This window comes from Vulpes lagopus, chromosome 5, assembly GCF_018345385.1.
Source record: "Vulpes lagopus strain Blue_001 chromosome 5, ASM1834538v1, whole genome shotgun sequence".
In the NCBI taxonomy this organism is placed as follows: Eukaryota; Metazoa; Chordata; class Mammalia; order Carnivora; family Canidae; genus Vulpes; species Vulpes lagopus.
This window is the reverse complement of record NC_054828.1, coordinates 113,403,903-113,430,505: the sequence shown is the minus strand read 5'-3', so window position 1 is coordinate 113,430,505 and position 26,603 is coordinate 113,403,903. Positions and strand designations below refer to the sequence as shown.

The following is a 26,603-nucleotide window of genomic DNA, read 5'->3' as shown; positions in this document are numbered from 1 at the left end:
ATTGTGTACTTTATTTTTATTTTTTTTAAATTTTTATTTATTTATGATAGTCACACAGAGAGAGAGAGTCAGAGACACAGGCTGAGGGAGAAGCAGGCTCCATGCACCGGGAGCCTGATGTGGGATTCGATCCCGGGTCTCCAGGATTGCGCCCTGGGCCAAAGGCAGGTGCCAAACCGCTGCACCACCCAGGGATCCCCCCAAAATTGTGTACTTTAAATGGATGAATTGGGATCCCTGGGTGGCTTAGTGGTTAAGCGCCTGCCTTCGGCCCAGTGCATGATCCTGGAGTCCCAGGATCGAGTCTCACATCAGGCTCTCTGCATGGAGCCTGCTTCTCCCTCTGCCTGTGTCTCTGCCTCTCTCTGTGTGTCTCTCATGAATAAATAAATAAAATCTTTAAAAAAAAATTAGGAGGGAGAGTAAGCAGGTATTTCTATAATACCTGGAGGATTCATAAGAATATTACCTCTACTTTTGTGTACATTTTGAATTTTCTTTTTTTAAAAGATTTTATTTATTTGACACAAAGAGAGAGCATAAGCAAGGGGAATGGCAGAGGGAGAGGGAGAAGGGCCCAACATGGGGCTCCATCCCAGGACCCCGGTCATGACCTGAGCCAAAGGCAGATGCTTAACTGACTGAGCCACCCAGGCGCCCCATTTCGGATTTTCTAAAATAAAAAGTTGGATACCGTATTTCCTAGAATTCTCAGAGGTGCTTGCCCAAACGTTCCGTGGCCTCCCGCAGTTCGTGGGCTCCGAGAAGGCTGTCTATCCCATCTGGGGAGGGCTGTTTCACACGCAACCCTGGCCACTGCCGGCCCCTTTTGCCATCGTTCGACTCCACTGACCACCCTGCCCCGCTCACGGGCCGCTCGGCTAACCTCTGCCACCGTCTGGCCTCTGGGCCAACAGTGGGCCTCTGCCAGGGCTGTGACCCCCTCCCCGTCCTCTCCTCCAGGCCACTGAGCTCTCTCGTGTCCTCCCCTCTGGCCGGTAGGGAGCCACCTCCCACCTGCCACCGCCAGCCCTGTCTGAGCAGAGCAGCAGGGATCCCAGGCACCCAGCCCTTGCCTCCACCTCTCAGCCTGACACAGACTCCCCCAGACGGCAGAGCTCAGGCACAGTGTCACACACCACCTAGGCCCCCTGGCTCTCTCCAGCTGCTCAGTCTGGCTTTTCTACTGCACGTCTTCCCACCTCACCTCACTTCCTGGCTCTCTGTCCTGCCACCACCTTTCCAGAAGCCTCCTTTAAGATCTACCTTCTGTCACTTACAAGTGACGCCAAGTTCCTTCTGACACAGCTCCTGAGCTCCAAACGAATCATTTGTGTCAGGCCCTCGAGATGTGCCAATCATTCAAAAAGCCCTGGAGAGATTCTGGAACATTCTACATCAGTTAGTAAGTGGGTCCAACCAGTTAAGTGGTTCTGCCTGATGCTTCACACCTATGTGGTCCCTGACTCAGCCAAAATCCAGAGCCATAGGGCTTTTGGCATGAAAAACGGAGGGTGGCCTCAGGGAGAGAGGACTGCAGGAGGAACGGAGGTCAGGCTGGGACAGCAGGACTGGAAAGGAGGAAGGGCTATGTGAGACACATGCTAGAAGCAGGCTCACCAGGACTCTGACCAGGTGGATGTAAATAAGGGGTGAGGGGATTTCCAGATTGGGGCACCAGGTGAAAGGTCATTCCTTAGCTGGGATAGAAGGTAAGAAAGGAGCAAACGCAAGTGTAAGGGTTGAAATGGAAGGTCTGCGGATGCCGCTGGGGCGGTGGAAGCGCAGAGCTGGAAACTGAGGTCCAGAGCCAGGTGAGCCGGGGTGAGCCGGGGTGAGCCGGGGTGAGCTGGCGTGCCAAGTGTGAAAAACCGAGGTAGACTCAGAGGCGGCTCGGAGGCGTCCTTCAGAGATTGGGTGACCACACGGCCTGGTCCTGGTTTACACCCGCTGTCCTGGGGTCTGGTTTATGCCTATTGTTCCACTCAGCACCTCCTTCACTCTCAGAAGAGTTCTCGTTTGGATGACACATGATGTGGTCAGCCCACCCGAGACAGCCTGCAGGGCAGGGAAAGCAGAGGGACGAAGTCAGGCTCCTTTCACCCACTTGCTTCCTTCGGCCTCCTCATCTTCCCCCTCTGCCCCTCCGTGCCTGCATTTCCCCCTTGCTCTACCTTCTTCATCCCCACTCCCCACAGGCTGTCTGTCACATCGCGGTGGCTGAAGGAAAAGTGACCCAGGGCCAGCAGCTCAGCCTCTGGGCGGTGGACACAGGGAGGCCGCCTTGGCGGGGCTGGGGGCCACAGAGGCCTGGGTGTGGAGTTAGCACAGCCTCCTGGTCCTCCTGCTGCCTTCCTGTTCTGTTACCTCGGAGCAGGGCACTTCTGCTCTTGGGGTTGCCCTTTCTACTGTCTGCTGAAGATGGAGACGGAACGAGTCATGTGAAACACCTCTTGGCACTGAGAAGTGGGGTTCACCTTACCTGGTGCCGCTTCTCATGGGGTTCCCATCCCCAGTGTGGGAGGTCAGTCACCTGGAGGAGAGGGCTTACGTGCATGTGGGGGGTGTCTCCCGGGTTGGAAGGCTGAGGACTAGAGTCCACGGAGCCCTGGAGGACCAGCCTAGGGGCTTAGACCTACTTCCTGGCGGCCCCTGGCCCCTCCGCGGGCCTGCACCCGCCCCGATCACCTGCAGGAGGCGCCGCAGACCCGTGGAGCGGCCAAGGGAGGCCTCGGCCGGGCGCGGGGCTGGAGCCTCCGCGGCTTCTGGGAAGGGCTTCCCTCCCGTTAGGGGCGGCCGAGCTGAGCCGAGGGGTTGGAAGCGGGCGAGGACAGCACAAGGGGAGAGCAACTTAAGGGACTGAGCCAAGGGACAGGGGTTCTTCTGCGCCTGAGCGAGCGGACTCCAGCCCCGAGGACCTGCCCGGGCCTCAGTCTGCTCCGGAGGAGAACGCGAGCGGCTGTACCCGGTGCGCGGCCAAGTGGGGAGCTCCCGGCCCACGAGACTCGTGAAAATCTAAAGTCAGAGGGGCTGGGAGCCCGGCAAGCGCTCCTGGGGGGGCTCGGCTCAGGGGCGCGCACCGGGGAAGGCAGTAGGTTTTGAGGTCAAACCGGGATTCAAGGCCGAGCTGTCGCTTGAACTGTCTGAGCCTCAGTTTGCTCATCGGTAAAATGGGGTTAATGAGGCGGCCTCGCCGGGCTGAGTGGAGCTGGAGGAGATAAACGCCCCGGAAGCCGGGGCCGCAGCGGGAAGGGGAGCGGGACGGGGGGGGGGGGGGGGGGAGGGAGGCGACTGGGGGCGGGCGGGGGCCGGGGCACAGGGGCCGGGGGGCGGGGGCCGGGGCACAGGGGCCGGGGGCCGGGGGCCGGGGGTCGGGGGCCGGGGCCCAGGGGCCGGGGGCCGGGGGCCGGGGGCCGGGCGAGGTGGGGAGCTGCGCCCCCGCCGCCCCGCCCCCGAGAGGCTGCCGCGCGTCCTCCTCCGCGTCCCCGGCGCCGCCCGCCGCCGTCCGCGGTCGCGAGCTGTCACCTGGCCGCCCGGGGAGGGGCGCGCGGGGGCGGGGGCGGGGGCGCGGGCGCGGGGGCGGGGGCGCGGGCGCGGGCGCGGGGAGGCGGGACTTGGCGGCGGGGGCGGGGGCGGGGGCGGGGGCGGGGGCCGGCGCCCCGCGGGGAGGTCGGCCACGTGACGCCGCAGCCCGGGCCGGGCGGCCAGGCGGGGAGCGCCGCGGCGGCCCCCGGAGGCGGCGGCGGGCGCGGGAGCCCGGGCCGCGCGGGACTGGCCGTCGGGGCCCCGGGACGGCGGCCCCCGCGGGCGCCCATGCCATGGAGAAGCTGGCGGCCGGGCTGGCCGGCCTGCGCTGGAGCATGGGCGCCTTCCCGCTCGACCTCATCGTCAGCCGCTGCCGCCTGCCCACGCTCGCCTGCCTCGGGCCAGGTACCGGGGTGCGGGGAGGGCGGGGGCGGGGCGGGGGCTCCCGGGCAGGGCCGGGGCCGTGAGGACGCGGCCCCCGCCCCGCCCCCGCCCCGGCCCGCGCGGCCCCCGGCGGCGCCTTCCCTGGAGACCCGGGCCGGGGCCGGGGCCGGGGCCGCCGCCTCCTGGGCCCCGCGCGGGGCACGGGCCGCGGGGCCGGGCGGGGGCAGCGCTCCGCGGGCCGCCAGAGCCGCGCCCGCCCCGTCGGCGCAGCCCCCCTCGGGCTCAGACCCGCGCGGCCGCGCCCCCGCCCTTTGTCTCCCGCCTCACCTCGGTCCTGCCGGGTCCCTCGGGCCTCGGACTCGTGTCCCCGCGGCCCCCGCCCCGCCCCGCCCGGCCCGGCCCGGCCCCGCTTGGGGCCCTGCTCGCGCCTTCCCTTTCGGGGACGAGCCCCAGGGCTTGGCCCTCCCGCCGGGCGCGCCCGACCCCGGCCCCGACCCCCGCCCCGGCCCCCGCCCCGGCCCGGCCCGGCCGCCCCACGTCGTGCCCCCCTTCCGGGCCCCCCTTCCCGGGCCCGGGGCGCTCTGCCGACGGGGCTGCGCGTGGGGGCCCGCGAGGGGGAAGGGGCCGCTCGCTGGAGGAGGGGCGGGATCCGGGGCTGGCAGCCAGGCCGGGGGTTTTGTGTGCGAGAAGAATAGGGGTTTGGCCCGCGTTGGCACAGTCGCTTCCCTGAATGCTAATGGGGCCCGGCGCGGCGGCCCGCTCGTCCCCGCTCGTCCCCGCTCGTCCCCGCTCGTCCCCGCTCCTCCCCGCTCCTCCCCGCTGGTCCCCGCTCCTTCCCGCTCCTCCCCGCTCCTCCCCGCTGGTCCCCGCTCCTCCCCGCTCCTCCCCGCTCCTCCCCGCTCCTCCCCGCTCGTCCCCGCTCCTCCCCGCTCCTCCCCGCTCCTCCCCGCTCGTCCCCGCTCCTCCCCGCTCCTCCCCGCTCCTCCCCGCTCGTCCCCGCTCGTCCCCGCTCGTCCCCGCTCCTCCCCGCTCCTCCCCGCTGGTCCCCGCTCCTTCCCGCTCCTCCCCGCTCCTCCCCGCTCGTCCCCGCTCCTCCCCGCTCCTCCCCGCTCCTCCCCGCTCCTCCCCGCTCGTCCCCGCTCCTTCCCGCTCCTCCCCGCTCCTCCCCGCTGGTCCCCGCTCCTTCCCGCTTCTCCCCGCTGGTCCCCGCTCCTCCCCGCTCCTCCCCGCTCCTCCCCGCTCCTCCCCGCTCGTCCCCGCTCGTCCCCGCTCCTCCCCGCTCCTCCCCGCTCCTCCCCGCTCCTCCCCGTGGGGCCGCAGCCCCTCCTGCGACCAAAGCGGGCACCGGGCGCGTCAGGCTGTGCCGCGATCGCTCCCAGGCGGCGCCGGGCCGGGCCGTCGACAGGTGCTCTCTGGGTCGTCGGCCGTGATCCTGTGATCCCGAGACCGGCAGTGTCAGCATCAAGGCTGGTGTGGGCCAGGCTGGCCCTGCGTCCTCCCTGGCCACCTCCCACACATCCCCCTTGGCACCCCCCTCCTGGGGGGCCTTTCTGAGCTCCCCGGCCTGGGCAGGCCACTTTTTAGAGTCCCTCGACTCCTCTGGCACCCCTGACTTGGGGCCCCCGGCAGCACCCCTTGGAGTAGTTTATTGTCTTAACGCTAGGCTGCAAGGTCCTCGGAAGAAGATCTCCTGCTTAACAAAGATAATGCGCTTACCAAACCACTGGATGAGCAAATAGACAGCTGGTGTGGGGGCCTAGCTGTGACAGTGGTGGCTGTGGCTGGGGTCACCATGAGTGTGAATGGGTGAACAAAAGTATGTCTCGAAGTCTTAAAAGCCCCCCTATGTCTGTCCATTTGGGAGAGGCCCCTCGGTGGGATGAGACTGAGCCGTGTCAGTGGGGCGACAAGCTCTTGTCTCTGGGCTAGCTGGCTCAACTGTTGGGGACCGTGACCCATGGCTGTTGATGTGTGCCCTGCGTGGCTGTGGCCCGTGTCCCTGTGGAAAGGCAGGCTGGGCTTTGGAGAGCTCTAGAAAGAGCTGCAGAGTAAGAGAGCTGCTTCGGTTCCAGGAGGGGAGGGGAGGGGCTAGAGGCTGAGGAGGAAGGCCGGGGCACCCTCCAACACAGTAGGAGCCAGCCCCCCCACAAACCATGGGCACATCCTACCCATGTACTTCATGGAGCCCTCTGTCATCAGGATAAACCACTTCCCATTGGGTTGGGTGGTAACAATTTAAAGTTGTGTCTGAGGGCTGGGAAGGAGGCATCCCCCACCCCCTCCCTGCCCACCAGCTGCAGCCAGGAGACCGTTCCACTGGCCTCCTGGAAGCTGGGCCAGCCCCTCCTGCTCCCCTGGAAACCGTTGCTGGGATTGGAGCCTCCTGGGCCCAGGCCCCTCCCGACACCTCTGCCCCAATGCAGCTTCCCCCAGAACTAGGCCCTCCCCCCATCCAAGTCCTCCCCAGCCCCCAACCTCATCACTGTGCTCCGGAGACTGGGAGGGTGAAGGGCTGACAAAGGGGAGAGCCAAGAAACAGCTTCTCTGAGAGGGGCGATGGGGGTATCTGAGACCTTCTTCCCTCTCTCTTGAGGTCCCCTGAATGTAGGAGCCCCCTGTGGCAGTGGGTGCAAAGGGGCTGCTGGGGAGAGAGGCAGGAATCTGCTCCTCCAGGCTGTTCTTCTGCCCTGAGTGATGTATGGCTCTAGGGGAGCCCTCGGCTGAGGCCCACAGCAGATAGCCCTGTCTCAGCCCTGTCTGGGCCCCAACCAAGGCCCTCCTTGCCTGGCTTAGGCACTGACTTGGGGGCCAGCTCTAGTGTCTGCTGCCCAGTAAGTCCTCGCCCGCCCCCAGCTCGTTTGCTGCTCCCCTCTGGGAGTGCCTGGACATCCTCCACTCAATGGCAAAGGCGGCCTGTTTTCTCGGTTCACCTCTCTTTCCACTTCCGCTTGGATCCGAACACTCCTGGGGGCTGGAGGACAGGGCTGTTCATCTGCTGGGAGGTGCCCCCCCACTTTCTCTGGCCCCCACGCAGCCCTGGGCCTGGGACAGCAGGTGGCCCAGGCCAGTGGTGAATGAAGGACTCTGACTGGGCTGTTTGCTGGGACTCTGGGAGATGGGGCATGACTCACAGCGCTGCAGCCACAGTGGCAGACCGCCTGTCCCTTGAGCATTTTTGACCTGGACAGGGATTGTGGGGAGCTGTCCCAGTCCGGGGCTTGGAGAAGTCAGCCTCCCTACTCTCTCTGCCCCTCCTAATGTTCGCTTTACCTTTCCTTCCTCTTCCTTCGCCTCCCAGGGGAGTATGCCGAGGGTGTCAGTGAGAGAGACATCCTGCTCATTCACTCCTGCCGCCAGTGGACAACGGTGACAGCCCATACCCTGGAGGAGGGCCACTATGTCATCGGACCCAAGATTGACATCCCCCTGCAGTACCCAGGTGTGCCCAGCCAGGGACAGATGACACAGAGTTCCTGGGGAGTGTAGGCAGGAGGGTAGGGGGTGGGGCTTGGGAGCAGCTGTTGGTGACTGCCCTTGGAGCCAGGGATGAGCAGGGATGAGTGAGGGCCCACTGGCTGGCAGCGGGTGGTTAAGGTTAGGGCCCAGTGTTTTGTTTTTTTGTTTTTTTGTTTTTTTTAAAAGATATTTATTTATTTATTTATGAGAGACACACAGAGAGAGAGAGAGGCAGAGACACAGGCAGAGGGAGAAGCAGGCTCCATGCAGGGAGCCCAAAGTGGGACTCGATCCTGGGTCTCTAGGATCGCGCCCGGGCTGAAGGTTGTGCCAAACTGCTGAGCCACTGCGGCTGCCTAAGGGCCCAGTGGTTTTCATACTGTTCTGGGGAGTCCTGGGTTTCCTGTTGTAAACCTTTTGGCTCACATTTTATTTTAAAATAGATCTTAAACTAATGATTAAAAAAATACCAACACTCTCAAATTGATACGAATCAAACCTTAACTCCCCGTTAGAGACCTTGAGTGTGTACCATGAGCTGCCTCATTAAGCCTTTTTTGTACAGTCCCTCAACGAAAATATGGCCAGAATCTTCTCAGTAGTGTGCAACCCAGACTCCTCAGAAACACAGGGATGCTCAGGCTGATTTATAGCTGCATCGGTCTAATCCTATTCTTCCCAATTTTTATGTTAAACTCGTTGTTTTCATTGATTGACCTTATAAGGGAATGTTAAAATTTAGACTTTTAAATAAGATGATGCTAATGAATTTCTACTTTTATCTTTTATATATATGATGTTGATATCCTATATCAGATTTTGTCTGCAGAAAGGATTCTGCTGGAAAGGGAAAGTCCAGCCCTTATATTTCACACATCGTAAAACAGATGGTTTATGAGGGAAGTGACTTGCCCAGGGTCATACGGCTAGTAAGCAGCGGAGCTCGGGCTGGAACCCAGGTCACCTGACTCCTGGGCCGGTGCTTGCTGGCACCACACCAGCAGTGCAAGTGTGTCATCACGTGGGTGGGCAGGGTAGGAATCTCGTGGCCCCATCCCAGCAATTCCCCCATGTGAGCCCAGGATTGCACAGTTCCTGTGTGTTAAACACATGGCTGTCTTCCAGACACTCATTTTATCCTCACAGCCACCCTGTGAAGTCTCATTAACTCCATCTAGCTCACAGACTGAGGCTCCAGGAGCTTCAGTAGCTTGCCTCCCTCCCACCCCCAGCCCTTCCTGGGTCTCTTCTGAAGAAGGAGGACAGAACTAAGACAAAGGCTTGTGCTCTCTACAACAACCCCGCGAAGTTGGTATCCCCGTAACCCTCACACCCCATTTAAAAACAGAAAACCCAAGTGTCTTTCTGACCTGGGGTTCCGCCGGGAGCCCTTGAGAAGGTTTGCTAGAAATTTCCCAGGCTGGGTATCTGGTGTTGGTCCAGGAAGAGGTCCCAGGTCCTCGTCTTGAGATAAAGCAAAAATTGGAAAAAGTCCTCAGTGACAGAGTGTGATTTTACTGTCCTTCGTCAGTTGTGTTATTGAGAATCTGGGAAACCAAGGCACAGAGCCTCCTAGGGAAGAGTAAGTGCAGGAGGCTTCTAGCCCTTCCCCTATGTCTTTTGGTGCCCCTGAGTGCATGCAGACCGTGCGGTCATGGGGTGACAGCTGGCCTGTAGGAGAGGCACATCCCCATCCGCATCTTTCCGGTGGCCGGTGGGTGGTTCTGTGGGGGAGGGGACGCCAGGCCCCTTAGCGGGAGGGGCGGGGTGATGAGGAAGCTGAGAGCACAGCTCCAACCCCACGCCAGTTCCTCCTAATGAATTAATAATGGGGTGGGCAGGGGCAGGGGCAGCGGCTGCGGACCGAGAGCCTCGGGGAAGGCGGGGGAGGGGAGTGTGCAGCCCAGCACCCCGAGAGGAGGGAGAGGAGAGTCGGCAAAACTTGGTTGCCCCGAGGCAGCCCCCGCCGGCCTGGGTGCGGGGCCAGGTGGTCTGGTCAGTGTTGGCCTGCACTCTGGGAGCTAAGCTGTATGCTTCCATTTCACAGATGGGAAAACTGAAGCCTCCAGACGTTAGTGTGCCTGAGGTCCACAGCTGGTTGGGACCCGACTAGGTCTGTTGGCCCCCAAGTCTGTACATTTATCCACCTTTCTTTTTTTTAAGATTTTATTTATTCATGAGAGACACACAGAGAGAGAGAGAGAGAGGAGAGAGAGAGAGAGAGGCAGGACACAGGCAGAGGGAGAAGCAGGCTCCCTGCAAGGAGCTCGATGTGGGACTCCATCCCGGACCCTGGGATCACTCCCTGAGCCCGAGTCAGACGCTCACCCGCGGAGCCACCCAGGCGTCCCTTATCCGCCATTCTTGAGGGAACGGCGGCTGGGGGGGCGCTGGGAGGAGGGGGCAGAAGCAGGGCTGCGGGGCAGCGCTAATGTGCCCCTGGGCCAGGGAGGGCAGGGGCAGGGGCGGGCCGGGGCGGGTCCCTAGGCCCGCGGGCCCTGGAGGTCTCAGGCCGGGGGAGGCAGGAGAGGAAGCTGCAGGGGGATGAAGGCTTCCCGGGGCTAGCGCCTCACTCCCGGGAGGGCTCCCTTCCTTCCTTCCTCCCGCCGTAATGACCGGTGCTGGGCGGGGGCTGCGGCCGAGGCTGGTGCTGCTGCCATGGTTACATCGATCTGCCGGCCACATCCTCCCCCGGCTGCAGCCCCGACTCGCTCCCGCTCTCCCCGCGCGGCTGCTGGGGGTCGGGGCTTGTGCGGCTGCAGGGGACGAGCCCAGGTGCTCCCGATCTCCCCGCGCGGCTGCTGGGGGTCGGGGCTTGTGCGGCTGCGGGGGACGAGCCCAGGTGGGGGGTGCGCCACCCGGGTCAGAAGGTGGCAGCTCTGCAAGTCCTCCTGCAGGACCCCCGGAGCCCTGCTCCCTGCCGGGCCCTCCCCCTGTATCCCCACCTGCATCCCCGCCGCCCTGGGGCCGGGGCACATCTTCCTACAAGGGGCTCCCCCCAGTGGTTAGGGCAGGACTCGCCTTCCACCTTTCTCCCGGGCACTGGCCCTTCCGTCTCTGCAGTCTCCCTGCTTTCCTGCTTCTGCTGATGGGCTCTGTCCTCGGCCCTCCTTTCTTCATGCCCAGCACTGGGGAGGGGTGGTGAGGGGTCCTCCATTTGGGATGCTGGCTGGGTTTTGGGGAATCCAGGACCGCCCCCCCCAACACACACACTGTATACAAAATGGTGTTGGTGTCCATGCCAGGTGTACACTGTGGGCATTTTTCTGGGAAGGGGGTTCCCAGAAGAGGGTTGCTAATGAACTTGTAGGATTGAGATCCTCTGCTCTTCCTCTTTCCTTGAGCCATCTTCCCTGGCCTACCTGAAGACCCCTCCTGTGGGCTGCTGACCTTCAGTTTGTTGTTGTTGTTGTTCTTCTTTTGAGATTTTATTTATTTGAGAGAGAGTGCAAGAGAGCACAAGCAGGGAGCCCAACGCAGGGCTGGACCCCAGGACCCCAGGATCATGACCTGAGCTGAAGACAGACACTTAGCCGACTGAGTCACACAGATGCCCCCAGTCTGTACCACTGACCAGGAGTCCTGAGGCCCTGCACCCGCATGCTCACCCCCTGGAGGGCCTCACTTGGCCTCCTCAGGACTGGCTCCTGCCCCCGTGTTACTTCCAGGTTCCCAGTTAGCACTTCTGCCAAGGTCCATTTTTTTTTCTTCCTTTTTCTTCCTTGTAGTTTCAAATTTGTATTTCAACTCCAGTTAACATAGTGTGCTATTAATTTCAGGTGTAGAATGCAGTGATTCATCGCTTACATCCCTGGTGCTCATCAGGCCAAGAGCCTGGATCCCCAGGCCTCATCTCCCCCGGCCCCTGCCCCCCTTCCCCTGGGAAACCTCAGTGTGTTGTCTTTTGTTAAGAGTCTGTGTTCCCAGCTCCGTTTCTGACCGCGCTGGTGACCCGCCCCCTGTCCTCCCCCTGCCTGCCCCTAATCTGCCACCCGGGCCTTCCTTCCATGCACCTCTCACTCTGCTCCATTTCATTGTTCCCTCAGTCGCTGTCCCAGCCCTGCAGCAGAACTGTCACTGGCCGACTGGCCGCTCCACTTTCTTTAGAGAGTTCAACATGGATCTTGGCATTTCCTTGCCCAAAACACTGTCATTGCTTTAATTTTTTTTTCTTTTTTTCTATTTATTTTGGGGGATGGAAGGAGGCTGTCAGGTGACCCTTTATTGAAATACTTTCCTTTTTGGTTCTTAGCTAGCCAGGCAATCCCCCCTGCATCATTGCTGACGCCTGGTGTCATGAAAGTGGCAGCCATCAACACTGCAGTCCACAGACTGGGCAGTCCAAGATCTCTTTAATGGTTCCAGAGACTTCTCTAGCTAAAGATCCGTGCTGCTTTTATGGGGCAGTGTTGACAATCTCCTCAAAAGTGACATTTCCACTGTGACTCGGGTTTTTCTGCTTCTGTCTCTTGGCGGTTCCGTGAGGGCTTTGATGATCAGAGCAGAGGCAGAAGGTACCATTTCAGTCTGGGCCTGTTAGTTCCGAAGGGTCAGTGTCCCTCTTCTCCCCAGACCCTTGCAGTCACTGCTGGCCTGGGCAATGTCCTCCCTCAGCTTATTTGAGGGTCAATCTTGGGGACCCAGCAGATGTGGCATCAACTTCCCCAGGTATAAGACTTTGATCTTGTTGGGGTTGAATTTAGGCAGCATGGTGGAGGCAGCTGGTGGCAGGGACAACAGAAGGAAGCGGCCACGTTGGCTTCCTGTGAGCTGAAAGCCAAAGGCTCATTTCTTACTGAGGCCTTCTGCCTTGGCCTGGCATTCAGAGCCTTTCATCCCCTGGATGCTGCTTCCCCTGCCTCAAGGCCAGGGCACGGGCACTCCCCCTTTCAGCCTGGCAGTCCGCACCATTTCTTCCATGTAGACTGTTCTGTGAAACTCTTATAATTCTAAAGATCCCCTCAGGAAGGTTTCCTGTAACTCCATGGTCGTCTGGCTTTGTAGCCCCGGGTCCGTGGTAGTGCCGGCCCCAGCCCACTGTCACCGGGGGCTCCCTGTTACACCCATTCCTCCAGGATTACCTAGGTTTGCACCCTCTGTTGGGTCTAGTCCAGCATCTGGCACCCACAGGGTCCTCCATAAATGTTTGTGGGATGAATAAATGCTTGGACCATGACTGTAGCAACCACCTGGAAGACTATGGAAGCTAAAAAGCCACCTTGTCTTCCCTTGGCCTGTTGGCCACTCACCTAAGAGTCTCCTCTGTCTGTGGAAGGCTTGAGAAGAGGCCGTCCATCCAGATGTGTGGGAGTTTCACAGCTGTCCTTGCTCTCATGTAGGTGGGCACATAAAACATGGGCAGCCAGTGAGGTGAGACAGTTTACACAAAGGTGTCAGCTTCATGGATTAGCCTCCTTCTTGGAAAGTCCATATCCTTTGAGGGCATCCGTCAAGCCAGCCCAAATAGTCCTAGAGTGTAGGCTCCGAAGGAGGGGATTTTGCTGGGCTCAGGTCAGAGGCCTCTGAGATGGTGGGGCTAGATGTTGGAACAGGGCAGGGTCTGGGAACAGAGTGGAGTCTGAGCAGCTCTCCTGGGGCCTCCCAGGCCTGGGGCCAAGCCCCTGTCTGCCCAATGCTCAGCAACCCACAGTTGATACACTGGATGCTAGATCCAGACAGGGCCCCAAATCAGCTGCTCCTGCACCCTCCTCCTAGGTGAGGACCCAGAGCGGGGAAGGGACTCATTGAGGGTCACAGAAGGTCAGAGAAGGACTAGGACAAAAATAGGAGGCAGCATCTCCAGTACCACACTGATGCTTGGTTAGAGGCCAGTGGTGTGTGCAAGTGTTTGGCTGCCAGTTTGCATCTGGATTTCTCTGGGCAGGCAGCTGCTAACCTCCGCAGCTACCCACACACTCTCCATGGGGTTCTAGATGCTGGGTCTGTGCTCACCTTCACCCTTGAGCCAGCTGACCACCTTGAGCCACCTCCTGCTAGTGCAGACCTGCCTTTCTGCCCGCCTGCGTTCTGGAGGGGCTGGCTGAGCTGAGGATAGCAGAAGTAGGGAGTGGCAGGCAGGCCTGCCCTAGCAGCCTATGTTCCTCCTGTGTAGGGAAGTTCAAGCTCCTGGAACAGGCCCGGGATGTGCGGGAGCCAGTGAGGTACTTCAGCAGCGTGGAGGAGGTGGCCAGCGTCTTCCCTGACCGCATCTTTGTGATGGAAGCCATCACCTTCAGTGTCAAGGTCAGTCCTTGCCACACCAGGCACGATGCCCCCACACTAGTTAGGAGGTCGCCCTTAGGCAGAAGGTGTCAGTGTGGCTTCTGGCAGTTCCTGGATGGCATTTGGCATGATTGGGCCATATGGAAGGGTTAGTTGTAGGACCCTCTGGTCTGCAGAACTTTCTGGAAAGGTGGTGAAACAGGAGTTAAGTGTGTGTGGAGCATCATGCTTGATTTGGAGACCTTCAGGGCAGCCTGTCCTAGTGTCCACTGATGTAAGGGTAGTAGCTTTGGTGGTGGGGGGTGGGGACACAGTACCAGCAGCCCCCCACTTGTGTACAGATAGCTCTTTACTGTTTACAGACCCTTATCCATCAATTCATTACTCTTCACAGAAGCCTTGTTGAATGGATGGAGCATTTTTTAAAAAAAGATTTTATTTATTCATGAGACACACACACACACACACACACACAGAGAGAGAGAGAGAGAGGGAGAGACACAGGCAGAGGGAGAAGCAGGCTCCACGCTGGGAGCATGACGTGAGACTCGAACCCTGGTCTCCAGGATAATGCTCTGGGCTGAAGGGGCGCTAAACCGCTGAGGCCCCCCCCCCCCCCCGGGCTGCCCTGGACGGAGCATTATTGTGCCCGAATTGTGAAGATAACGGTAATATAAGTTGTCATTTACTGGATGTTTTCCAAGTCGATCGCTGTACATAGAGCAATTCTTCCAGTAGGAGTTATCCCGTGAGGCAAGTAGGACCCCAGAGGTAGCTCATTCAAGGTTGCACAGCTGCCCTGTGGCCTCTCCAGGAGGGCAAGGTGGGCCTCCTGATGGGATGTGAGCCCGAGGAAGGGCGTCTTTCCCTGGGGCTCCGGCTCAGGCCTCGCCTGGCTTCTGGGCTGCGCAGGTGGTGTCGGGCGAGTTCAGCGAGGACAGCGAGGTGTACAACTTCACGCTGCACGCGGGCGACGAGCTCACACTCATGGGCCAGGCGGAGATCCTGTGCGCCAAGACCACCAAGGAGCGCTCGCGCTTCACCACGCTGCTGCGCAAGCTGGGCCGGGCGGGGGCGCTGGCCGGGGTGGGCGGCGGCGGCGGCGGCGGCGGCGGCGGCGGGGGCCCCGGGGGCGCGGCGGCCGCGGGCGGCGGCGGCGGCGGCGGCGGCGCCAGGCCCATCAAAGGCAAGATGCCCTGCCTCATCTGCATGAACCACCGCACCAACGAGAGCCTGAGCCTGCCCTTCCAGTGCCAGGGCCGCTTCAGCACGCGCAGCCCGCTCGAGCTGCAGATGCAGGAGGGCGAGCACACGGTGCGCGCCATCATCGAGCGCGTGCGGCTCCCGGTGAACGTGCTGGTGCCCAGCCGGCCGCCGCGCAACCCCTACGACCTGCACCCGGTGCGGGAGGGCCACTGCTACAAGCTGGTCAGCATCATCTCCAAGACCGTGGTGCTGGGGCTGGCGCTGCGCCGCGAGGGCCCGGCGCCGCTGCACTTCCTGCTGCTCACCGACACGCCGCGCTTCGCGCTGCCGCAGGGCCTGCTGGCCGGGGACCCGCGCGTGGAGCGCCTGGTGCGCGACAGCGCCTCCTACTGCCGCGAGCGCTTCGACCCCGACGAGTACTCCACGGCCGTGCGCGAGGCGCCCGCAGAGCTGGCCGACGACTGCGCCAGCCCGCGCCGCGCGCGCCTCTGCCTGCCCGCGCCCCCGCGCGCCCCCGCGCCCGCGCGCGCCCCCGGCCCGCCCGGCGACGGCGACCAGGAGTACGTGAGCCCCGACTGGGCGGGCGCCGCCGAGTCCGCCGCGCCGCCCGCCGAGATCCCCTACGAGGAGCTGTGGACGCACCAGGCGGCCGAGGGCCTCGCCGAGGGCCGGGCCCGGCCGCCTCCCGGGCCCGATCTCATCTCCTTCGCGGCCGCCGGGCCGCCCCGCCTGGAGCCCGAGGCGCCGCCGCCTCCTGTGCCTCCCAAGTCCGAGGCGGTGAGTGGCCGCGGCGTGGGCGCGAGGGTGACCGGCGGGAGCGGGCTGGGGACTCGGCTCCAGGGAGGCGCCGGGCGGGCGGCCAGACGCAGGTTCTGCCGGGCCCAGCCTGCAGCCCCGGACCGGGGCGGGACCGGGGCGGGACCGGGGCGGGACCGGGACCGGGACGGGAAGGACTCAGGGCCTTACTGTCCTAAGGAATACTAGAGACCGTGGCGCCGGGCGTTCTGGAGACAGCGGTGCTGGTAGGTCCCTAGCTTGAGAGGATTTGGGATGAGCCCTAGGGTTCCACGGAGCGGGCGTCCTGTCAGTTGTCCGGTGGAAAGAAGGTCCCATGGTGGATTAAGTTTAGGAAGACGCAGCAGGCGATTCCTAGCCCACCTCCTCCTCACTTTGGAGCCATAGAACTTTGGTTTACTAAAGGCTCTGAGAAGTCCTGCGCCAAGGAACTCTAGTCGTGCCTAACGCAGAATTTTCCAACCATACTCGTCCTGGAAAATAGCTATTAACATCCCAGGGAGTCCACTAGGAGTATTTGGTTTATAAGGAAGGAACCCAGATGGTACAGACTTGTCCTTCCCTTTCTTCTCCCTGTCACACCACTGTCCTTTTCCTCGAGGAGGGACTACTAGCTCGACTTATCTGTTTCCATCCACTTCTGTATTCTCGTTCTTACAGTCATGGTGGATTTCCAAGGCCCTAGGAGGTGGTGTGCGTGTTGTGGGCCCTCTTGGAGGGAAACAGGCTGCAGAGGCTGGGGGCGGGGGCGGTGAGTAGTTGGAGGTAAGGCAGAGGCAGCCTCGCGGCACTGTTAGTCCCTCCTGGCCCGGCTGCTTGGGACAGGGAAGATAAGGAGCGTCCACTGCTCGGGGCAGGGCGTGGAGCTGTGGCCCTCTGCTTGCAGGTGAAGGAGGAGTGTCGCCTGCTCAATGCGCCCCCCGTGCCTCCCCGGGGTGGCAATGGCGGCGGCCGGCTCTCGGGCAGCCCCCCGGTGCCCCCACGCTTCCCCAAGCTGCAGCCCGTCCACTCACCTAGCTCCAGCCTCTCCTACTACTCCTCTGGTCTCCAGGATGGGTGAGCCCCTTCCTTCTCTGGGCCTTCCTAGGTGGGGGGGGGGCGGGGGTGCAGGGAGGAGGGGAGGGGGGCCCGCACCGAGGGAGAGGAAGAGTCCAGGCCTGCCAGCCAGAGCCTGTGGGTCCCTGAGCAGTTCCGAGCAGTCCCCGAGCGGGCGGGCGCCCGTGTGCCGAGATCACAGCGGCGCTCTCTGGCCCCGCAGAGCTGTGCGCTGCGTCCTGTGTGTGAGCCCGGGGCGCCTCCCTCTGCGCTGCCTCACCCTTCCCTGTGTGTGTCTCTCTGCCCACAGGGCAGGTTCTCGCAGTGCCAGTGGCTCCCCGTCGCCGGACGCCTACTCCCTCTATTGCTACCCATGCACCTGGGGAGACTGCAAGGCGGGCGAGGCCTCCAGCCGCCCGCCCCCGGGACCCCTGCCGTCGACCACGCAGCCCAGCCAGGCCACCCGGGCCCTTGCAGAGCCCCTGGGCAGTCGAGCGGTCTCCCTCCTGGGGGCTGATCCCCCGGTGAAGGCGTACCACAGCTGCCCGCCTCTGTTCAAGCCCGCTCACCCCCAGAAACGCTTTGCTCCGTTCGGGGCCCTCAACCCCTTTTCGGGGCCTGCCTACCCCTCAGGCCCTTCTGCGGCCTCCTCTTCTGGGCCCACAACCAGCTCGGGGCCCCTGGCTACCTCCAGCCCTGCTTTCTCTCCAGGCCCAGGCTCACCAGGCCAGGCCTATTCGGTGGCCCCCACCTCCTCCTCCTCCTCCTCTGAGTGGCAGGAGCCCAGCCTGGAGCCCTTTGACCCCTTTGAGCTGGGCCAGGGCAGTTCTCCAGAGCCTGAGCTGCTGCGCTGTCAGGAGCCCAGAGCTGGGGGGGCACCCTGCCTTTCTCCACTTGGACCCCCCAAGGCCTTTGAACCGGAAGGCTTGGTGCTGCGGCAGGTCCCTACCCCGCTGTCACCAGTGGCCCTGCAGGGGCCCGAGGCCAGTGGGGCACGGCTCCTTCTGGCCCAAGGGCGCCTGGAGGGGCCTCCTGCCAGTCCCCGGGAGGGGGCCGCAGGCTGGGGAGGCCGGGATGCCTCCTCCTGGCAGCCCCCGGCTGACCTGTCTGCGCTCTCTCTGGAAGAAGTCTCTCGAAGTCTCCGTTTCATTGGGCTCTCAGAGGATGTGGTGAGCTTCTTTGCCCGAGAACGCATTGATGGCAGCATCTTTGTGCAGCTCAGTGAGGATATCCTGGCGGATGACTTCCACCTCACCAAGCTGCAGGTCAAGAAGATCATGCAGTTCATCAAAGGCTGGCGGCCCAAGATCTGACGTTCCCAGCTTGTAGCTGCACAACTGGAATCCTTGCACGGAGGCCCTGGGGGTTAGCCACGGTCTGCGGGGGGACAGCACTGCCAGAGCAGGTCCTGCCTGCGAGGAGAATCTATGCCAGACTGAGGCAGCTAGGCAGCCCCTCAGAAGTGAATCCAGGGGAGACACGCTTGGAAATGGGGACATCTGGCCTTTGTGCAGAGTAAGTGGGGAGGGGGTTGGAGGCAGCAGTGCACGCCTGGGCCTGGGGACACATTGCTGCGGTTCCCATGGTAGGGAGGGGCAAAAACTGGCCTTCATGGTGACCTGACATCCTCCCATGTCTTGATGTGGAGCTTCAGACATCTTGCACTTCTCGAGCTTGTAGGTTCAGGTTAGTGACAAGAGAAGAAGATGTCCCATAATTGAAGCACAGATCTCCCAAGAGCCCTCTCTCTCCTCTGTGTTCCTTGGGCCTTTGGCCTAAGTCGCCCGAGTCTGGGTGCCTTTTCCATTATCTCTGGGATGCCCTTCCCTTGCCCTTCCCTTCCCCTTAGGGCCCTGGCCCCGAGTACAGGTGTATCCAGTACAGGTCTGTGCCATTGCCCCTCTGAGGCTCCAGCTCTGTGCGCTGGTTCACGGGTGAGGACTCTGGGAGAGCACAGCTCTGCTGTTGACCTGCTCATCTAGTTAAGGGAGGCAGACGCTCCCCTGACGTCTCTAGTGCCCAGGCTTCTGCCTTCTGTCCTGCCGGGTCGGGTCCCATCTGAGAAGCTTCTCAGTGGAAGAGCAGGTACATTGAGGTCAGCTGCTCCTGGGTTCTAGAGGCAAGTGGCCTTCTGCCCATCTCCTGCCCCCTTTGTTTGACTCTGGCAAACACCGGGTGTATCTCTCCGGTTTTCTGTCGCTGGCACGGGACGGGTGGGAAAGAGAAAGCACAGTGGTTTGGGGCAACTGGCTTTCTCCCCGCTCCTGGAGCTCAGGCCTCCCGCACGTGTTCCTGTGCCTTGCAGTGGGTGGCTGTGGCGATCTTGGGCGTGGCGATCTTCTTGTGCCCGGAGCAGGCTGGCCATTGTGTACAACCACCCATCCCCCTGTGCTCTCCGGGTTTCACTGCCCCAGAACCACACTAACTCTTCCCATGCCACTAGCGTCAGGCCCCACACGGACCAGCCTTCTCTGCTGCCTTATCTAGCCTACCTAGATATTTATTTCCTCCGTTTTTCTCTTAAGAGTAGTGAAGCCATGCTGGTGCTCATGCCCTGAGCAGATGCCTCCGCTCCAGGGGGGAGTCAGGAAGTAGAGCACACAAACTGTGATCCTGAAGCATTGGGTTTCCTTGCCGATCACTCTGTGAATCCTCAAGGACTCGTGAAATAAATGCTAGAGCACTGAACAGCAGTGCGGGTGAAATTCTGGGTGTCAATGCTCTCTTCCTCTGGAGGGTCCCGAGAACTGACAGGTACAATGTGTAGGCCTCTGGGTACAAGAGGATTTTGGGATGGGGTGTGCATGTGGCCCACTCCTGGGTTCCCTTCTGAAAGCCCCTCCTCAGCCCCTATCCTACAAGAACCTTCCAGCTCCCACCAGTGTCTCAACGTAATTCCTACTTTCTAGTGCTGAGCGGAAAGCTCTGTGTTACCAGCCAGGGCCCACGTTTACATTCTTGCACTGGCCAAATGCCTACCTGAGGCTCTCCCAGACCCCCCCATTTAGAAGCCTGTTAATGGCTCTGGTGAGAGGATCCATTCTCTACTTTCTACTGGTCATCTGAAAATCCCAATACACAGATGACTTGGTTTTAGCCTGGCTTTGCAGCAACCATGAGTAGTTAGTAGAGCCAGAGCTAAGCTCCCTGCCCCCTGGGACCAGGGGGTATCTGAAGTACTAGCAAGTTGGAGCAGAGGCAGGAGCAATGGGTCACGTCTGAGTTCAGAGCACAGCACAGTCAGACTTCCGATTCTGCACACATGCGGTGTGGGCCCTTCTGCCAGACTGGTCAGGAGCCCAAAGGCTGTTTGCACGTACTGGGTACTGCTTCGGCCAGAACATGAGAGGAGGGACTCTCCAGCCCAGAGGGCATTGGGAGGGCAGAGAGGAGGCTCTCGCAGCTTGGTGGCACTGGTGGGTTGGCTCACTGTTCCCTCGAACGGCTTGTTGCGTGGTTTCTGATGACCCATCCATCCTTCCATGCTCTGGGGCAGCCAAGATGCACAGGATATAATGACCAGGAAGATACTCTCTCCTGTGTTTCACTCCAATGTTAACATCCTGAGAACATGTGCATGAGTCCCACCACAAAAAGAACTGGGTACCATTGTACTATGAGGCATTAGTTTGGGGAAGGGCGGCTTTAGTAACCTGGCCTCCAAGCGTGTGGGACCTCACCTGCTCTGGTCAGTCAGGCCTCTCTGGAAGGGCAAGCAGAAGCCCACCAGGGCGTGTAAATACGGCCAGGGTTCGGAGGCTTTAAGCTTTTTATGCTCTCAAGGTGAAATCTAGGACTGTCCCAACACACCCACACCCCAAAAGCATTGGGCTTTATTCCAGCTCCTTGAAGGGGGGAGGGGGTTAAACCAGAAGGGCACAGACGGAAGGAAAAGGAGCAGGCAGGCAGAGAGGCTGACAATTGTTTGGTTTTTATTGTTATGTATTTGGCTGGGTGCAGAACTGCCCTGTCACCACTGGCCCTAGAGGAGCAGGCAGCAAGATGGTTCTGGAGATACTGCCAATTTGGGTGTCAGGACTTACGGGTTCATGAGCACAGTGGTTCCTCCTTCTAATGAAGTGCAAACTAATTCACAGCCAGACTTCAGCAGAAGGGAGCAACTGTCATAGCTGAAGGCACTTTAATCAGGGTGCACACCCAATGCCAGAGTTTGTTTCCTTCTGGTTACTCTGATAAATCTAGACGCCACATGCCACTCTGCTGGAGAACCAGCACCACAGGCAGCTGGGTTAGTGTGCTAGTCTAGCGAGCAGGGTGAGGGCCTGCTCACTGGTAGAACTTGTTAGCACTGTTCGCGTGGTCAATGAGCAGCTGACATGGGGTGAACTGTTTTCCATAGGCAGCCTCAAACTTCCTGAGCCGGTCCACTATCTTCTGAGCACCATACAGATCCACAAAGCGGAAGGGCCCTAAATGGAAAAATAGGACTTTGTTGAAGGAGACCACAAAAAGAGCTCTAGGATAAAACGAGTTACACCTTCCCAACCTGTAAGACCAACCTCCAAGACATGGGGGAAAGCCAAGCCCAAACACCGCTCCGATGTCTCCCTCTGTGGGTGTGGCCAAGATCCCTTCCTGCAGGCACATGACGGCCTCATTCACAAATCTTGTCACCAGGCGGTACTGGATGTCTTCATCCGAGGAGCTGTAAGTGCAGAAAATGAAGGTTGGTGCTGCTGGAGCTCAAGGGCCGGCCGGTACAGAAATTCCAGTGGTGTAGAGAAGAAGCCACCTGGAGGCCAGCCTCACTCCTGGAAAAGATGGCCGAGAGCCACTTGCCCTAATTAACCTGAAACTGGCACCTAGAACAGGGTTGGGCAGAGTGGAGAGACTCTCTTGACACCATCAACTGTCAATTACAAATGATAGAAAGGGTTGGGGCGGGGGGATCAAGGGACCTAGGGTAATCATCTTTTTGTTGCTCTCCACACCTTCAGAGGGAAGGCTGGAGCAGGGGTCTTTCTAAGGCTCAGCTACTATCCTTACCCTGACGCGTGGCAGAAACCGAGATAGCATCGGAGAGGGCAAAAGTATTCTGGTCAGGTAAGGTGATTATCACAGAGAAGATGGAAGAGGGCTGAAGAGAAACCTGTTCCCACGCTATTAGCTACTAAAGTTCACTCACACGCCATACTTAGGGGGCACCTTCAGACTTGCCAAAATACCATCCATGTCAGAATTCACATTCTTAGTCTTCACACCCTCCTGGTAGATGTAAAAGCCTTTCCCAGACTTGCGACCTAAAAGAAAAGGGAGAATTACCAAATCTCAGAGCCCAGACCTGCGAATTTTCTTCTCTGCTAGTCTGCTGTAACGCTCTAGTCTCTCAACCGTATTTCTGAATTTGTCTATCTAGCTAACCCTAGACATTTAGTATTTGTCAAAACCTAGTGTTTGTCAGCAGAGTTGGCAAAGAAGGAAAAAAGATCTTGTGTTTCTTGGAGCTTGGGAATCCGTGTATGTGGATGGGAACGGCCATGTGGGTGAGCTTTAATGTCCAGATATGCAATACCAGGACCTAGTCTATGCCCTGGTCCTGGTGTGGATTTTGCTGCTACTTTGCCAAGAGAGAAAGCCACCTCTGGTGGGCCTCAATCGTATTTTGTTTAGAGGTATTACTTCTTCCACACAGGTGGCCAGGCAGCATGGTAAAGCCCGGGTACAAAGCTCGCTCCTGCAGGATCACAGGTGTACTCTAGGACTGGGGCCAAATGAAAATGCCTGCCTTGCAGACCTTGGTCAATTCCTCAGGCCAGAGTTCTGCCTTTGGTCTGTAAGCTATAGGCCCAGCCTAAGAGGTGGTCATGAAACCATTTTAAAAAAATCCCCATAATAGTGGGCTCTGGTTTTAGGAAAAACTCCCCCAGGGCTTTCTGTAACTGTGTGTCTCAGGACACTTTGTTCTCATGGTGTTAGTTATGTTTCTCTGAGGCTACTCACCCAGGAAGCCCCTGGACACCATCTCCTTCAGCAGTTCTATGTTTCCACCTTCAAACCGTTCCCCAAAGGCTTTGCCCAGATCTTCTGACACATGTTTTGCTACATCCACACCAACTTCATCGACCAGTGTGGCAGCACCCACAGGAAAGCCAAAGCTTGTGGTAAGGGAATCCAGCTTCTTAGGCTCAACTCCTTCCTGAATGGGATGGAAGCAGGGACCTTAGTAGGGTGGGGGGTGGGGGGGGTGGCACGCATTCCAGACCCTCCTACGAGGGCTCCCATGCTGATGATCAGAAACAGAACCAGTCCAACACTCACTTTTCTCCTGGGTGCCACCTAGCCAGGCCCAGACTTGGGGTTTTTTCACTCAGGGAAAGCAAAGGAGGGAAAGTCTGAGCCTTCCCTAACCTAAGGCACTTAAAGGAATGAACAAATTCATTTAGAATGAATGCTTTATTCGTTTCCTTGTTTGCAATTCTGACTCTCAGTAGTAATGAGATTCCATGGCAGACAAGGCTAAATTTCCCATAAGTGAGAGAGGAGACAGCACCACAGAGCAGTGTTGCGGATCCCCTGGAGCCTGTGTCTGGTAAGTGCCCAGCGAGGAGGTGCCACCCGTGGGGTGTGTGTGCAGCAGAAGCTGCTCCAGCACCAATCAGACCAAGTGGGTTTGTCTGTTCTGGATGGCTCCTGCCTCTAAGGGGATGCAGCTAAAGAAGCAGAGCTAAAATTCTGCCCATTGGAGGGCAGCAAAGCCCATGATTTTCTACCACTATGTGGAAGGATTGGGTACAAAAGGGCTTCCTCAGAGAAGAGCCAGGACTTAGTGTATTAGAAGGGAGCCCATTCCTCATCTTGACAGTACCAGTCAGAGGACTGGTTTAAGGAGTGGAAGATGTCTCCAACGTTCCAAAAGCAGTACCAACCTGGAGGATTCTGAGGACTTCAGACATCATGGGTGCGAGGCACCTGGTGGTGTAGAAGCCAGGTCCATCCTGCCAAGGGAGATAACGTGGAAGAATCTGAAAGCAGGCTCTCTTCCCCACATGTCATTTCAAAATTCAAGGTGGTTTATCTTCCCAAACAGAACTGTTACAACTACAATGCACGGGAAGCCACAGCCAGGGCAGCGTGGCTGGGAGAACCTGCGATGTCCCAGACCCTGACTTAGCAGTACAGTCCATACCACTGTCTACACCGTAGACAACTAAGGGAAAAATCATACCAAAAGGTTGTTTGGTATGATTCTGAGGCAAACATAGGCAAAACAAGCCTGGAGGTACAAGGAATCTTAACAGAACTTTCCCCACATCTGTCACTCTGTTGTTACACAGCTCCTTACTTTCACCACAATGATGACCTTCCCCTGCTTGAGCCCAACAGCTACCGCTGAAGCAGTGGTGTCCTTAGACGTTTTATCTGTTGTAATAATCTCCAGCAGCTGCATCTTGTCCACAGGAGAGAAGTAGTGCATGCCAATCACCTGGCAAGGGGAGTGAGTACAAAGCCAACAGATGTAACAACACTGAGGAGGAAACTGGATAACACTCATTTTTGGCCAGGAAAGCAAGGGAGAGAAAGGTGGTCGTGATACAGGAATACTGCTTGATCCAGTTGAGTGGTTTGGCTCTGTGGTTCTTTGATAAAAAGTTCAGTATGTTTAGAGGGCTCACTGGAATCTTCCTCTTCCATCCGCTTCTAAGGTTTTTCACTGAGGGTGATAGATTCTACCAAGAATTAGTGCCAAAATCACATCTCATGGCCAAATTAGATTTATCAGGGAAGAATGAATGAAAGTTCCACTCATATTAATGATACTGTTGGTTTAGAGGGGCCACTTTTTTTTTTTTTAAAGATTTTATTTATTCATAGAGACAGAGAGAGAGGGGCAGAGACACAGGTAGAGGGAGAAGCAGGCTCCATACAGGAAGCCTGATGTGGGACTTGATATTGGGTCTCCAGGATCACACTCCAGGCTGCAGGCGGTGCTAAACCGCTGCGCCACCGGGGCTGCCCTAGGGCCACTTTTTTTTTTGAGGACAGGGGAAACCGAGGTAGGCAGAAGAATCTGTCAATATGCTAGACTGCCAGAGATGTATCTGGATTTTACACAGATGGGTCTCACCAGCAGGATACTGGGTTTATTTTTTTAAAGATTTTATTTATTTATTCATGAGAGACAGAGAGAGAGAGAGAGAGAGAGAGAGAGCCAGAGAGAGAGAGAGAGAGCCAGAGACACAGGCAGAGGAAGAAGCAGGCTCCCTGTGAAGGCGCCTGATGTGGGACTTGATCCTGGGACCCCGGGACCACGACCTGAGCAGAAGGCAGACGCTCAACTCCTGAGCCACCCAGGATCCAGGCGCCCAGGATCCTGGGTTTAAATAACATTTATTGACATGCAGGGATGCCTAGGTGGCTCAGCTGGTTCAGCTTCCAATTCTTGATTTTAGTCTTGGGGTTGTAAGATTGAGCCCTGTATCAGGCTCTACGCTCAAGGGGAGTCTGCTTGGGATTCTCTCTCTCCCTCTGCCTCTCCCCACCCCATCCCACCTCATAGCTCTCTTTCTTTCAAATAAATGTTTGTTTGTTTGAAGATTTATCAACATTCAAATGTGCCTGAAGATTCATTACACTAATGAAGTAACTTGACCAGCAGCATTAGCACTGCCTGGGAAATTTAGAACTACAGATGCTCAGGCCCACCCCAGACCCAGATCTACTGAATGAGAGACAGGGCAGGGCCCAGATCTGTGTTTAAGAAGCCTTCCAGGTGATTCTAATACATGCTGAAGTTCAGAACCTCCTCCTCAGGCTAACAGTCCTCCCAAGTGAACTGCCATGGGAGAAAACAATTTAATCATAAAACTAGAGTTTTGCTCTGTCTACCCTCACTTTAGCTGTGAGATATAATTAACGATATCTACCATTTGCTGATTACTGGCTATCCACTGTTCTTTAATACAATTGCCATTTATTCCTTACATTTAATCCATCACTCTGTGAACTAGTCAGTCTTACCTAGATGAGGAAAAAAGACATCAGGAGGTTAAAACTAGTAGCTCAGGGCCAGTCAGTGAATGGCAATGGGATTCCATCACAGTTAGCCTGTCTCCAGAGCCTGCCTACTCTCCATTATGTAACACATAGGTCACTTAAATGTTTCATAAACTTACTAATCCAAAAGTTGCTTCTAAATCCTAAACATTCTTTAATTTGTGTCTAAATGATTTTTTAAAAAGCCAGACCTGTTTCAGACTCAGTACTTCCAAGCAAAAGGGATTAGCTTTTATGATATATAACTTATACACAGTAAGTGTATAAGTGTTCATTTCGATGAGTTTTGTATATACACCCATATAATCACTGCCCCAAGCAAAATCCATTTTTCATCACTCAAGAAAGCTCTGCCAGAGGTGACCAACTTGTTCTGGATAAGCAGATGGCTGATCACCCAACCTGTGACCCTTTGCCCTTAATTTTATATAAGATAGGGGAAGCAGATGACTTATGGAAGCTATCCAAGATACCTGGAGGCCAGGACTGCAAAGCATGATACTTTTCCCACTGGAAAATGAGAAGTTAGCATCAAAGGTTCTCCTTTACTGACTTAAAATGCTGCAGAGGTGCTTTGAGTGATGTGACATGACCACATTGTCATCTCCCTTTATACTGTTGTTGTGTCTTCCCTTAGTGTAACATTATCAGCTGCCACTTCTCCTTATGACCTTTTCCTGCCATCCCTGCATTTGCCTCTGTCAGGCCCCACATCACTTCCAATCTGCTGTGTATGAGAAAACAAGATTACCTTGTATTACCAAACTATTAGAATAGGAATAAACAGACTTTTGTGTTTTCAGTACAAGGACTCTGTATTAACAATTTTAGCTGCTTACAGGTCTCTTATATTTCCTGCCTACTTTTGGCTGGCTCTGGTTACCTAAGGCTAATTGCTATCCTCCAGAGACGTGAGGTTTTCATTTCTCCTTGAGTGCCTTCACTTTCCCTAGGTTGCTCTAGTA

General features: G+C 58.1%; 2 protein-coding genes across 4 annotated transcripts in view; one reads left to right on the top strand and one right to left on the bottom strand.

Moving 5' to 3' along the window:
* Positions 1-1,766: 1,766 nt before the first annotated feature.
* GAREM2 (GRB2 associated regulator of MAPK1 subtype 2) lies at positions 1,767-19,328 on the top strand. Of its 3 annotated transcripts, XM_041757583.1 has the most exons (7): positions 1,767-1,814; positions 7,208-7,348; positions 9,413-9,478; positions 13,478-13,608; positions 14,500-15,570; positions 16,475-16,644; positions 16,934-19,328. In XM_041757583.1, the coding sequence occupies exons 4-7, from the start codon at positions 13,582-13,584 to the stop codon at positions 17,934-17,936; spliced, it is 2,271 nt and encodes a 756-aa protein (XP_041613517.1). In that variant the 5' UTR covers positions 1,767-1,814; positions 7,208-7,348; positions 9,413-9,478; positions 13,478-13,581; the 3' UTR covers positions 17,937-19,328. The 3 variants fall into 3 exon arrangements, with proteins under 3 accessions (XP_041613517.1, XP_041613516.1, XP_041613518.1); XM_041757582.1 differs by lacking the exons at positions 1,767-1,814; positions 9,413-9,478 and adding an exon at positions 3,712-3,930; XM_041757584.1 differs by lacking the exons at positions 1,767-1,814; positions 7,208-7,348 and having other exon boundaries at positions 9,221-9,478.
* A 1,210-nt stretch (positions 19,329-20,538) lies between these two features.
* HADHA (hydroxyacyl-CoA dehydrogenase trifunctional multienzyme complex subunit alpha) overlaps positions 20,539-26,603 on the bottom strand; it is a 48,778-nt gene continuing 42,713 nt past the window's right edge. The window contains exons 15-20 of the mRNA XM_041754649.1: positions 23,927-24,067; positions 23,511-23,579; positions 22,585-22,780; positions 21,770-21,884; positions 21,144-21,289; positions 20,539-21,053 (exon numbers count right to left, since the gene is read on the bottom strand). Coding sequence (XP_041610583.1) covers positions 20,911-21,053; positions 21,144-21,289; positions 21,770-21,884; positions 22,585-22,780; positions 23,511-23,579; positions 23,927-24,067 — 810 coding nt within the window. The 3' untranslated portion in view covers positions 20,539-20,910. The remainder of the gene's footprint in view (positions 21,054-21,143; positions 21,290-21,769; positions 21,885-22,584; positions 22,781-23,510; positions 23,580-23,926; positions 24,068-26,603) is intronic.